The 13,797-nt window shown below is 42.9% G+C and overlaps 1 protein-coding gene across 1 annotated transcript in view; it reads left to right on the top strand.

Annotated features, from left to right (window-relative positions):
• Positions 1 to 13,797, top strand: part of TMEM132B (transmembrane protein 132B) — a 634,840-nt gene that overhangs the window by 396,913 nt on the left and 224,130 nt on the right. Inside the window, exon 4 of the mRNA XM_044275647.1 lies at positions 8,710 to 8,896. Within this exon, the coding sequence (XP_044131582.1) occupies positions 8,710 to 8,896 (187 nt within the window). The remainder of the gene's footprint in view (positions 1 to 8,709; positions 8,897 to 13,797) is intronic.

Raw genomic sequence — 13,797 nt, 5'->3', positions numbered from 1 at the left:
GGCAACACTTACTTTTAGCTCATGAGTGACACACCATTGAAATTATCTCGTCAGACACTACTTTATGCTGCTTTGAGTGAGGTCAGCATAAAGTTGATGACAGTTTCCTTTAAAACGTAAGTTATATATCAGCATATTATAGAGCAGGAATAACAGAGAAGATTGATGCACAGTAGTGTTAGATACTTGTGTGGCTCACTCTGGGCTCATTCTATGGCTGGTCTATAGGTCCCTTTACACAGGACAATACTACAGCAAAGCATTCCTTCCAGACAATCAGCTGAATGCTAGTAGAGGAGACCACTGCATTTACATGCACCGATCTCCTCCAGAGTATGGGGAGGAGCAATCGTTTAAATGCAGCGATCTCCTCCAGAGTATGTGGAGGAGCAATCATTTATATGCAGCAATCTCCTCCAGAGCATGGGGAGGCGCAATTATTTACATGCAGCGATCTCCTTCAGAGTATGGGGAGGAGCAATCATTTATATGCAGCGATCTCCTCCAGAGCATGGGGAGGAGCAATCATTTACATGAAGCGATCTCCTGTAGAGTATGGGAAGGATCAATCATTTATATGCAGTGATCTCCTCCAGAGCATGAGGAGGAGCAATCATTTACATGCATCGATCTCCTGTAGAGTATGGGGAGGAGCGATCATTTACATGCAATGATCTCCTCCAGAGTATGGGGAGGAGTGATCGCTAATGCCATCGCTCTTCCCCATAAGCACTTGTTTTTTGCCGGCAGGAGATCGTCTTTACACTGCACAATCTGCTGCCGGTAAACGATAATTTTTGCGTGTGCATAAAAAATCTGATTACCCAATGAACGAGTATTTCGCTTGTTCATCAGGTGATCAGCGGTACATTTACACCGCCCGATCATCGCAAACGAACATTACTATGAACGCTTGTTAGAGATAATCCGTGCAATTCTCGGCCCGTGTAAAGGGCCCTTTACTCAGGACTGACAACTATCTCTGTATGAGTGTGCATGCAGAATAGCCGTCAATCACCAAGTAGGCTCTCTCACTGGACTTCTAAGCATAGGAAGAGCAGGAATTCAAGTGGACAAAATGCATTCTATATGCTCTTTAACAATTCACTTAAAGGGGTTGTGCAGTATCCTGAGATTGATGATTTATCCTCAGAATAGGTCATCAATATCAGATTGATGGTAATTACATCTCCTTGGATGGCATAACAAATGAAAGCCCTTATCAAAAGAATCTAAACGGTGCCTCCTGAGACATTACCACATTTCTACCCTACAGTTGCAAAGAGGGCTCATTTGCCATCTGCCCATAAAGCTGTTCCTCTTTGTGGTGACCATCAATAGATGCCACGTTCTGTCCTCCTGCAATTGTCTCTAATTAAGATATTGTGCATCCCAGTAGTGCCTCAAGTAGTATGCTCTACAAGTGGCCAAGGAAAGAAGACTAAAATAAAATACCTGAGCCCCATTCCAAGTCGCTGTATGTAGTGCAGGCCACATGCCATCTATACCCTGCAGCCTGGGGTATCTGTATCCCTGCACCACTTGTACGCTGTCTCATATAGTGGCCTGTGGCCTATGAGGGTGAACAGCAGGACAGAGTGCCATGAGCTCTAGTGCCCTGCCACAGTATTCAACAGTATCAACGTCCTTAGGGCAGCCATACAATTGAATTCAGGAGAGCACCTGCTGTCACCAGCCAGGTAGGTAAGTACCTGGTGTTCCCAGTGTTCATTATTGCAGAGAGGATCCAATCATTTTGTACATGGCCAGAGGCAGTGAGGAAGGTTCAAGCGGCCCCCTGAGCATCGGCCCACTGGGAAAATTCCCTGTAGGGTCTATGGCTAGTCTGCTCCTGGCTGTTTGTATTCACAAGGAGTTCAGGTTTGACCAACCTATGGAGGATGAAGTCCACCTGAACGAAGCCCTACACCACTGGCTCCATACCAACCACAGGAGTAGTTGCAGCAGGCAACATGGACAGTGGAGTTAAATGCTCTTATTTACATCCATTATGATAGGTCCTTAATATCTATATCTATTTTTTTTAGCAGATACATGAATACAACGGATGTTCTTAGCTGGTCACTTTTATTTCAAGAGATGTTTATTTCTGCCTAAACTGTTCTCTAATGTATTGAGTGTGTACATTTATTCTCGGAACCTTTTATTGATGACATTAATTCATATCATTGCAAATTTATCAGTTGTAGGTTTTATTTATTTTTTTGTAAAAAGACAAAGCTGGTAGGTTTTTCTTTTTAAACAATTACATTGAAAAGAATAATGTTCAGGACATGTTGCTTTTATTTCAACACTTGCAAATGTTAGAAATAATGAAATGTAGTTTTAAGAGTTGCAGCAGGTAAGACCAAGTTGTTGGGCAGGGAAACCTATAGTGGCTCAATGTCTGTGCCACGTTCATAAGCCTATGATTTAAAGGCTATGGACACCTATGGCAGCATTTTTTTAAATGTATCAATGCAGTCTACATATTTTGGGCTAAAAATCATTTTTTCAGTTGGTCTTTATTAAAAAATTTCTGTCACTTTCCCCAGTATAACGGTGTACTCTGTGTATTTGCAGAGCAGCAGGGTTCTGTGTATACATTGAATCCCGCCATCTGACAGCTCATGTGAACCCCTTATCTGCGATCTCCTGAAGCTCATGAACACTTAAGGCAGGCTGTAACAGCCGATTGTCGGCTACTCGCTCAGTGAAGGAGACTGCTGCATTTACATATAGTATGAGGATGAGGAATGGCTATAGCAATCCTTTGCCCCATACAGAATCATAGTTTCTGGGCAGCAGATCGCTGTTTAGACAGCATAATCTGCTACCCAGGACCGCTGACCGTTGGGCCTGCACGAACGACTCGATCACCTGATGAATGAGCGTTTCGCTCGTTCAACGGGTAATCGGCGGCACATTAAGATGGGCAGATTGTCAGGAAAGAACGTCCACAGGAACGGTCATTCCCGATTATCTGGCTGATTATTGGTATGTGGAAAAACACCTTTATTTAGGCCTTATTCCATATATATATTGAGCTGTCAAGAGTTCAAAGAACAGGGCTACAGACTGAACAGGCAGCTCTGCTGGATGATGGGCACGCCAGGTATAGAAACTGACAGTCTACAGATACCCTCTCAATTAACCCGTGTAGTACAAAAACTGCTGGAAATTTTTAATAAAGATGAATTGAAAAAAAGATTTTTAGCCCAAAATCAGAGAAGAATGCAATAATAAAAAAAATGCCCCCGAAGATGTCCATAGCCTTTAAAAAAATCGAAGTGTTAATTTCTGGGAATTAGATTTGTTGTGAGTTGGCATTGAGCATGATACTGTTCTGTTGTGTAGAAAGCATCTTCATTTCTCACTGTGGTTGAGGGCATCTTTCATTAGTGCCCACTGGCATCACAGACACTATGCATTATACGTTTATAACTTCAAATCTCCACTTCGGACATGCCACAGAATAGCTGTTAATGAGAACAGAAGGGAATTATTATGTCTGAAGAACCCGACACCACAATGCACAGCAAACAAACAAGTTCCTGAAATGACTAAAAGATATTAAAGTCCTACGACCTGGGGGTACTGCATTTATTAAAACTACATTTCATACTGAGTTCCTAAACACAGGAGGTTCCAAGTCATTTTTATACCTCCAACGTGAAATATTACTTTTTTACCATGATATTTCAAGGTGATATGCTCATTTCTATATATTACTCCTGACATTCTGAAATAGGAGGTTACAAGATGTAATTACACAAACACAGAAAATGTGAGATTTCTCTGCTCTCCTGGGCCTAATAGTCAAGTAAATAATGATATTGCAGCTACTGAAAACTGACAGTTAAACCACCTCACAACCAATTTGTCTGGGAAGTTGTCTGCTTGTTATGGTCTCTTCTAATATTCCGTAAAATTTACTTTAAAGGGAAAGTCTGGATTCCCGCTGTGATTATTATAGCCATAACTTTTTTGTTGCCCCTAATCAACAAGGTAGGGTGCAGGTGATGGAGGACAATATGGGATCACCGAGCACCACAGGAGATTTGATATCGTCTTAGCAGGTCGAAAACCTCCCAGTCCTACTGAGGAAAAAAGCAGCCAGTACTCAGCACTAAATTATCAATTTCTTCAAATGTATTTATTTTTTGACACAGAGAGGAAGGAGGAATCCATATCTGATCAATCCAGACAAAACGATTAATCACTAGGTCCTCTACTTATACAGACTATATTAAAATATAAATGTTACTAAGTACATATTGAAATACAGCTAAACGAACACATAAAGATAGAATATACATGGGGCCAAAAAGTATATAAGGTAAACAGCACCAAGTATACAGTTTGGGTGTCATTGTGGTCTACACAACAAACTGGTGGACATTTTGGATAGGGTTTCTGCATGGAAGGCTGTGATTCTCCAGTGTGTACATTGTATTGCAGTTGAATGTGAATGAGCTGCAGATAGGTCATCTACCTGTTGAACATGTCATTGGCAGGAACATGATGTCACTGAAGAGCTGTGCCCTCCAGTGACACAACCAAGGGTGCCAGCAGTTGGCTCCACACCAATCAGATATTGATGACCTAAGTTTAAAAACTGAAATCCCAGAAAAACCAGGCACTTTACTTATCGGTATTTTAATGGAGAACTTTTTGGTTCCTTGCATCCCACCGCTATTACAGTACTTCTGGTCCTAGGGGAAAAGTAAGGGTGAGGACTAGAGATGAGTGAAGTATTGGAAATTTCTATTTGTTTTGTGATGAATTACTTAGTCACGAGATGCATTTCTTTGTAAGCAGCAGGTGCAATGACAGGGTACTGCTATTGTGCCACCCCTGTCATTGTACCCCTCAGATACCGCATACATAATCGCGGCATCTAACAGTAAAAACACTGTGTAAAATAAGCAGAACAATAAATTAAAGCATACTTACCTCCTCCATTTGCTTGTGACGGGCCAGCCACCGCTAGCTTCATTGAAGATCTGGCGCAAAATCTCAAACGGCCTGACATGACGTCATCACGACGGCCGGTGTGGTGATATCATACATTACTGCGCGCGGGATTTCATGTGAGATCTTCAATCCGGATGGCGGCAAGATGGCGTTGCAAGCAAATAGAGGAGGTAAGTATGATTTTTTTTGTTTTTTACACTATTTCAAGTAAAATCTATCCAGAAATTCAGATTGAGTTCCACTTCGTCAGGTTTGATTAGTTCAACACTAGTGAGGACAGTACACTGTCTGCATGGCATGTAATAAAGAACTGGTTTCTAAAGACGTACCGGTAGTTGAATACCTTCATGGGTATAGAAATCACAGGCATCATATGGCAGTAAGTCTAAACAATATTAATTATGTGAAATATGTGAATAACAATATCGCCTAAACTGGCTGTTTTTCTGCTTTAAGAAAATAAAGTTGCATTATACCCTGGTAGATTTACATCCAGTAATACAATATATAGGAAACAGGTGGCTCACTATTGTCATTGTCTGCTGGTTCTACTTATCTGTGATGTGAACTTTGAAGCATTTATGTGAACATCATGTCCTTGTCGGTGGAGGACATCCCGTGAAGCACAGCAAGGAGACAGATTTTCAGATATCAGAAATGACAGAGTACCGCACTGCTTCCAGAAGCTTCCGCTTTCAAAAAAATAATGATAATGGCATCTAATTACAACATGTGATCACACCTGTGCTCCAGACACCGCCGCTCTCCGTGGTTATAAGGGACGATCGCAAGCCGCACAGTTGACGGACCCCTATCTACCCCATATCATTTCTGTAATGACATTAGACCGCCGGCCTGGCTCTGTCGGGGATGCATTCCCTCTACAACTCTATTTAACGTAGTTGGAGATTTCACACACTGAGCCATTATTTTCTATGGCTGCAAACTGATATTTATTGCCACTGTGTGGTAATGATTGGCACGCATTTCTGCAGAAAACACCTTTGAGGTGGAAAAATAGGACTGTTGTGGCTAATACAGTAGTATATGGAAACACATAAGACAGTGTATGTCTTCTTTTTTTTTAAGGAGGACCTGTCTCCTCTCTTGACGTGTGCATTTAATAATAATTCTGGAGCATCTATTCATGTAACTGTCAGTATGTTTTCCATATCTCTATTATTCCAACCAGAAGCTTATGAATGAATTGCCAGCAGTTTGCAGTAAAGGTCAAACTGGGTATTACCAGTTGGGGGGTCCCTGCACTGATTGGATAGAGTCACACATGTCCAGGCACCCACCCCATCTGGTAACAGATTGCTGGAAATTCATTCATACACTTCTAGTAGGATTGGCACATCATAAAGATGTTCCAGAATGCAAGTAGTTACTAAAACAGGCACATTAGGAGAAGTGAAAGGCCCTCGTTAAATGTAGTTTTTTTATTATTTGGAACGAGTCACTTAGAGGCATTGTTCACATTCCTGTCATGCTTGTTCAAAGGGAAGTCATGAAACATGTTCTCTTTGAACAGGGGCAACAAGAGGAGTCAAGCAGGTGCTAGGCCTCAGGCGTCATGCACATGGCCATATGGTGACTCTTCGTTATACATCAGATATTGTATGGGGACACATAGAGTCCCTTGTGGTTCTGCAATATGGAGGCCAAACGGAACTCCGTGTGGCACTGTATAGCCTCCTGCAAATCACTTTTTTGCGCGCATGAGGCCTTGACGTGCACGCTATCATTAGAGATGAGCGAATTTCATATTTAGAAATCCGTTCACACTTCGTTTGTTGGTAAAAGGTGAATTGCGTTATGGATTCCGTTACCACGGACCATAACGCAATTCTATGACGGAATGCCTTTAGAGGCATTCTGTTATTCATTCCGTCATATTAGAAGTCTATGAGCTGCAAAACGGGTCCGTCCCGTTTCTGTTATGCAGAGGAGTCCTTCTTAGGGATGAGCGAATGAAAAATCTGAAGACGATTCGCATAAAACTTCTGTCCAGTACTGTACGAAGCGAGTGCTCCGTACAGTATTAGAATGTATTGGCTCAGAAGAGCCGAAGTTATTACTTCGCAAAGTCTCACGTGACTTTGCCTAATAACTTCATAGATTAACTTGTACTGTAAAAAAACATTTCCTGAACTCGGGTTCGGTTCCAAGGTACCACTTTTTTACAGTAAAAATTTATCTATGAAGTTATTACGCAAAGTCAAGCAACACTTGGTGAAGTAATAACTTTGGCTCATCGGAGCCAATACATTCTAATACTGTACGGAGCGCTCGCTCCGTACAGTATTGGACCGAAGTTTTATGAGAATTGACTTCAGATGTTTTATCCGAAGTCGATTCGCTCATCCTTAGTTATGATAATAATGGTTAACTAGCAATAAATATAATGTAACCTAAAGAAGAAAAGCTATCAATTGATTACATTTCAAAAAGTGGGTCATATCTGAAGTCCTCAGTGTCAAAGTCTTCAAAGCAGTAGATTGTGTTTCATAAAGAGTCCCTTGAGTAGATATATTTTATCCTACAGAAGAAAAAAACTGTGGCTTTTGGTTTCATACCGTCATAGCTAAAATTTTCATTTAATTTTTAATGTTTTATTACGTATGCATACGAGCAAACAAGGCACACAACGCAAACACAAAAACAGGCTTAGGCTAGGTTCACATCACCAATTTGTTTTCCTTTCTTTTGATCCGTCAGAAAAAAGCTACATGCACATGAACGTAGTTTGGTTCCACATCCGAGTCACATTTTTTTCGGCTTGGGTTCGGACCCATTAACTTCAATGGGGCCGCAAAAGATGTGGGCAGCACTCCGTGTGCTGTCCGCATTTGTTGCTCCGTTCCGTAGCCACGCCCAAAAAATCGAACATGTTCTATTCTTGTCCATTTTGCGAACAAGGATAGACATTGTACAAAAAAAAAACGGATGCCAAACGGATGTCATTTGTTTTTTTTGCAGACCGCAAAACACATGAGGTCGTGTGCATCTAGCCTTATGGAAAGGAAAAAAATTATCCTTTATTTTATCCTTTAAAATTTTGCATCCGTTTTAGCCATTTCCGTCTGAGATCCATTATTTTAGACGAGAGAAAAAGTCCTCCATAAAGTATTTTTTCTTCCATCTAAAATAACGGATCTCAGACAGGCTTAATTAAAACTGATGCAAAATGAGCATAACGGATGCTCGAAATAAATGTTTTTTTTTTTGATTATTTTTTTTCTGTGCTTCTGACGGATCAGAAGAACAGAAAACAAAACGGTGACATGAACCTAGTCATATCAATGCACTGAAAACTGGCATACCTTCCGGAGACTTTTACTGTGCGTCCAGCGGACACCCATGTCATGTATGAAAGTGTTGACACCAGAATTTCTAAACAAGGCAGACAACACCTTCTAGTGACAATCTCGCAGGAAAAGGAGCTGATGACTCAAGACTATCAGAGAAGGTGTAGTGTGACTCCTAATAGGAAAGTGTGGCGTACACTCTAATTAGAAAGATTGCTTCTCTCAGACAGGTATGGAAAAATGGCTTGTGAGTCACCTGTGATAAATTAGAGCTATTGCAGCATTGATTAGATGATTTATGCTTTGATCACTGCGGTAAAGATGGAACATCCATGCTAATTCATTACCACGAGGTTAGGCTGTTATTTATGTTTGTAGGAGCTTTGTTCTAAGCAGTGACATTTTCTCGATTTCTTTTCAGAGTCAACAATTCCTTTTATGAAATTCTGCAGATGGACTTCGAAATGGACATTGGTGGGGGTTTGGCTGGCGCCCAGCAGATTACGTGGCAGGTGGAATACCCAGAAGAAGACTCTGCCAGCGAACTTGTCATTTCGGAAATCTTTGTCAGCCAGGCTTCGTTTACGGGGATTGTCCCCATCGCCATGGTACAGTAAAATCCTCTTTGTTAAATGTCCTAGAGCGACTTGTGCTGAGATGTTGGCTCCTGAGAGCATCACTGGCATTATTCAAAAACACCTCTGTCCTTTATTATGTTTAAGGCCATTAAATGTTTGATCGGGTCAGTGATTATCTAAGAATGGGAAGTATTGTGGTTTTTGAGCCGTAATTGAGAGAACTCATAATGCTGCTCTTTAACACTGGTTTTAAGCTGTGTAATGAATATTTTCAGCATACTCTATCTATTCTAGAAGCCAGAGGCGTAGCTTAAGGCTCAAGGCCCTGGTGCAAGAGTTCAGCTTGCCCCCCCCCCCCCCCCTTTCACTCAGCACTTGTGTACCTAGCTTTTCTGCTGCCTGAGGCAAAAATTGAAATGCCCCCCCATGCCATTCTCAACCTAACCCCTTCCCTCTAGTCCTACTGTTAAAGGGGTTGTCCTCTTTTTACTACTGCCGTGGGGTCTCTCACTCCTCTTCTCCCATCTTGGCCTGCAATTACTCAGTCTCTGGAGACGGTGTGCTGACTTACTGTGCGCTCCTGTGCTGGCAGGTGGGCGGAGACTTCGATACAGGAGCCGGGAGGAGCGGGGGCCGCCTGCAGGAAGTGATATGTACGGTACTCATATGCACGATGCAGGGGCAGGCTGACATAGATGCAGGAGCGGTCAGCTCGCGGCTAGCATATGACCGCTCCTATTACTGCCCAACCGACATGTCCCTGCTACTGGCCCGCACAGGGCTAAACAACTGTTCAAACTACTTGCCTGACGCCCGGAACTGCATGTCTCGGGCGATAGGAATTCCACACCCCTGAAAGTGGAGGTTTCCTGTGTAGAACGGCCGGCGCCGCTAGAGGGCAGACGTTCTGTGGCTTGTAGGCTGCCGCGCACGCGCTAAAGAGGCAGCTTTCTTGTATTGGGCAGACTAGATGGGCCAAATGGTTCTTATCTGCCGACACATTCTATGTTTCTATGTTTCTATCACCTATCCTCAGGATAGGTTATCAATATCAGATCTGCAGGGTCCCCCAGCACCCCTGCCGATCAGCTGTTTGAAAAGAGGGCAGCGCTCATATGAGAGCTGCTTTCTCTGCTCTATTCACCTGCTCGCCAAAGTATTTGCAGTGATGAGCAAGTAAACAGAGCAGAGAAGGCAGCACTTATACAAAGGCAGCGCTCATACAAAAAAAAAGTGGACAACCCCTTTAAAGACATACTTGGAAAACTTTGCATACAGAGCTACAGAACATACAGGGTAATACAGCGCCACACATGTACCTCTGCCATCCAGTGACTTCTCTTCTCTGATGTAGATATTCTTTTTTCTCTTTTTCTCCTCTCAGACCAGACCGCCATAGTGACTTCTTTTAGCCACGCCTTGTCTCTGCAGAGTTTAGCAAACAGACATCTTACTTTCCTACTTTTCGATCCTCCTCCTCAAGTTCTCAACACCCCAACCTGCCACCTCCAATACTGTGTCCGCTGTGCCCCCAATGTTATCCTGCAGAAACAGTCCCCCTGAAAATACTGGTACCACACAGAGCGTCAGTACAAAAACACCCCTTTATATTGTGTGCCAGTACAAAAAATACCCCTTTCAGATCAGACCCCCATATAAAACCCTAAATGAGACCCCCCATCTAAGACCAAACCCCCTTTAGACCTCTATGTCAGACCCCAGTTTTAGACCTTAGATCACCCCCCCCCCCATTAGACCTCCATGTGAGACCCCTACCCAATATCAGACCCCCGATAAGACCCCCATTATACCTCTAGACACCCATTAGACCTCCAGACCCCCAATCAGACATCTATACCCCCATTAGACCTCTCCAGACCCCCAGTCAGACCTCCAGACCCCCCATTAGACCTTTCCAGACCCCCAGTCAGACCTTTAGACCTCTCCAGAGTAAAGTAAAGTAGAGGGAAAAGTACCTCTGGGCCCCCCTGGTTTAGGGGCTCGGTTGCAACAGCCAATGCTGCGACCCCTATAGCTACGCCACTGCTAGAAGCCCGGGACCCAGTAAATAATTACAATGTTGCCTATGGAGATGGCTTTGCATGTGCTATTTTTTCAGGGTTTTTCATGCATTTTAAAAATTTGGGCGAGCATGCTTCAAACTCACAACCTTCTACATTACAGCCCAGAATGTTAACCACTACACTATACAGCTGCATGTCAAGTTACTAAAAGAAAAAAAAAAGAAAAAATATTAGACTTCTGCTGTATAGGAATACTTGCTGTATAAGTACAAAAGTCTCACCAGAAACTTTTTCAGAAATAAAGGCTAAATTAGATTTAAATACACTCTATATGGAGTCAGAGCAGGGACTCCTAAGCCGGACTAGAGTCCTGACACCCTCTTCAGAGCAGGGTATGTCTGGTTCATTGCTCGGTTCTTCTATTGACTTCCATTGTGCTCGGGTCCTCTGTAGAGCACGCAAGCATCGGGAAGTGTTCTACTCAAGCACACAAGCACTTTGGTGCTCGACCAACCCTAGTAAATGCATAAATAAGTAGTAAAACACTGAAAAGACAGCAGTTGACTAAATCCATCCTTAAAGGGGTTGTGACTTGTTTTTGGCAAGCCCCTGACCCCTCTTTCTGCTGGACCTGCAAAGTTAAGATGTCTTACCTGCTTCCTGGAGCTGGCCCCCTGCTTCTTCTGCAGCTCTGCGATGTTCCGCTGGGCTCCATCAATGTCAACATCCGGTTTGACATTGTCGCAACCAATCACTCGCTACTCTGGTCTCTGGATCTCCGTGTGTTATGTGACACAAGGGTTGCCAGACAGTGATTGGCTGCAGCAATGTCAAACCAGATGTTGACATTAATGGAGCCCAGCAGAGCATCACAGGCCTGGAGGAGAAGGAAGCAGGTAAGTAATCTTCCCTTTGCAGATCCGGTAGAATGGTGAGGAGGGTTGCCAACCCTACCCCCATTCTTGCACAAACCCTTTAAGTGAACAATTTAGCGCAAAATGGTAATTGTACATTTTAAAATGAATTATTTGAAGTGTGGCTCTGTTTTTTTCAGGTCTGCTTAGGACCCAAGGCAATTAATAAATGCAGGTTACATAGCACAAAAACGAACAAAAGCCCAAATAATATAGTGGGCAGCATCTAATCAACTCAAAAAGGAGCCAACTCAATACTGAACGAACAAACCTACACAAAGAAAACAAAAAGTTAACTTTTTGTGTGAGGCACCAGATTAATATACACAATAGACACAAGAACTTATACTTTCTTAATAACTATAACAATTACTCGAATGAATCGATTAACTGAGCACAAAAAAATCTTCAATGCAAATTTTTTGCAACGATAATTCGTTTGTGTCATGTAACCACAGAGTGTGAGTGATGCTCCGTGGTCGCCCGCACAGCGCTGCACTGGATCTTGATGTACACACATCGTCAGGACACGTAAGTGCACGTAAGCACGCACTGACATGATGCTGTGTGACGTCAGGTCCCAGTGCAGCGCGTGAAGAAGAGGATGGAAGAGCTCTGGAGTGTTGGCAGTGCCCCTACAGGAAAGGTAAGTATTTTAGTTCACTGGCGCTGCGGCTGGGCACTGATGGCTAGGAGGTGGCGTGGGGGAACTGATGGCAGTGGGTGCAGTTGGTGTCACTGGGAGGAGTTCATTGCATTGGGGGAGCTGATGGCATTGGGGGAGGAGCTGATGGCACTGGGAGGGGGAGCAACTGATGACATGGGGAAGGAGCTGGTGGCATTGAAGGGAGAACTGATGGCACTGGGGGGCAGCTGATGGAACTCACGGGGGGATGGCACTGGGGGCAGCTGGTGGTACTGTTGGAGGAACTAATTGCATTGGAGGGGGAACTGATGGCACGGTGGAGGGAGACTGATGGCAAGGGAGCTGATGAGTTTTTATAGAAAACGTTCTTTTAATTAGCTTTTTCCTATTAGAGTACTCGATTAATCATTGGATTAATTGGTAGAATACTTGATTATCAAAATAATCGATAGCTACAGCCCTAGATCAATGTCTGCTTACTATTTCTGGGTAGCTAAGTAATGTATATTTCTTGACTCCCCTCTGTATTGACTGTAGTGTTACATTATCCCCCAGGCGAATACCGCAATTTTACTTTGGTGTATTTGATCTCGATTGTTATCATGTTGTGTATACGTAATTAATAAAGATTATTGTTACTTTTTGAGCTAATTGAGACTCAGTTGTCTTTGTATAGGTTTGTTAGGACCCAAGGCATTGGTAGTATTAATGCATTTGGTAGAATATTCCAAACTCTTGTAGAGAGGATATATGAGGGGTTATGAGATTCTAAAATTTTTACTGCTTTCTAGAAACAGCACCACTCTTGTCCATAGGCTGTATCTGATATTTCCGTTAACCCTCTATTTCAGTGTGTTTGGCACAAAAGTTACCCTCTCTGATATATAAACGCATTCAAAATCAAGAGGATGATCATTAGATATTACTAGACATTTCCCAATGGACCTTATTAGACTAAATATGTACACACACGTTTCAGCATTTGGGGACATAGAACAAAATCATTATATTGTCTCATCTCCTCACTGAATGGTATAATTGAATTGTATAAGGCCGGCTTAATCCATGATTCTTTGATAATTGACATGAAACTACATGACTGTGTTGTCTTAAAAGGGTTGTCCCATGACAATAAGTTATCCTCTATCCACATGATTGGGGATAAATGTCTGCTCAGCAGGGTTCTGACTGCTGGACCCCCTGCCGGTCAGTAGAATGGGGACCCGAGTTCCCTGTTTGAAGGGAGCCACAGACATGCATGTGTGTCTGATGCACCATGTAACAATATGGGGCAACTGGAGCTAGCTGGTACAAGTGCTGGCCTAGCTCTGGCAGTGCCATAAAGTC

This window comes from Bufo gargarizans, chromosome 1 (genome assembly GCF_014858855.1).
Source record: "Bufo gargarizans isolate SCDJY-AF-19 chromosome 1, ASM1485885v1, whole genome shotgun sequence".
Lineage (NCBI taxonomy): Eukaryota > Metazoa > Chordata > Amphibia > Anura > Bufonidae > Bufo > Bufo gargarizans.
This window is presented reverse-complemented; position numbering and strand designations above follow the sequence as displayed.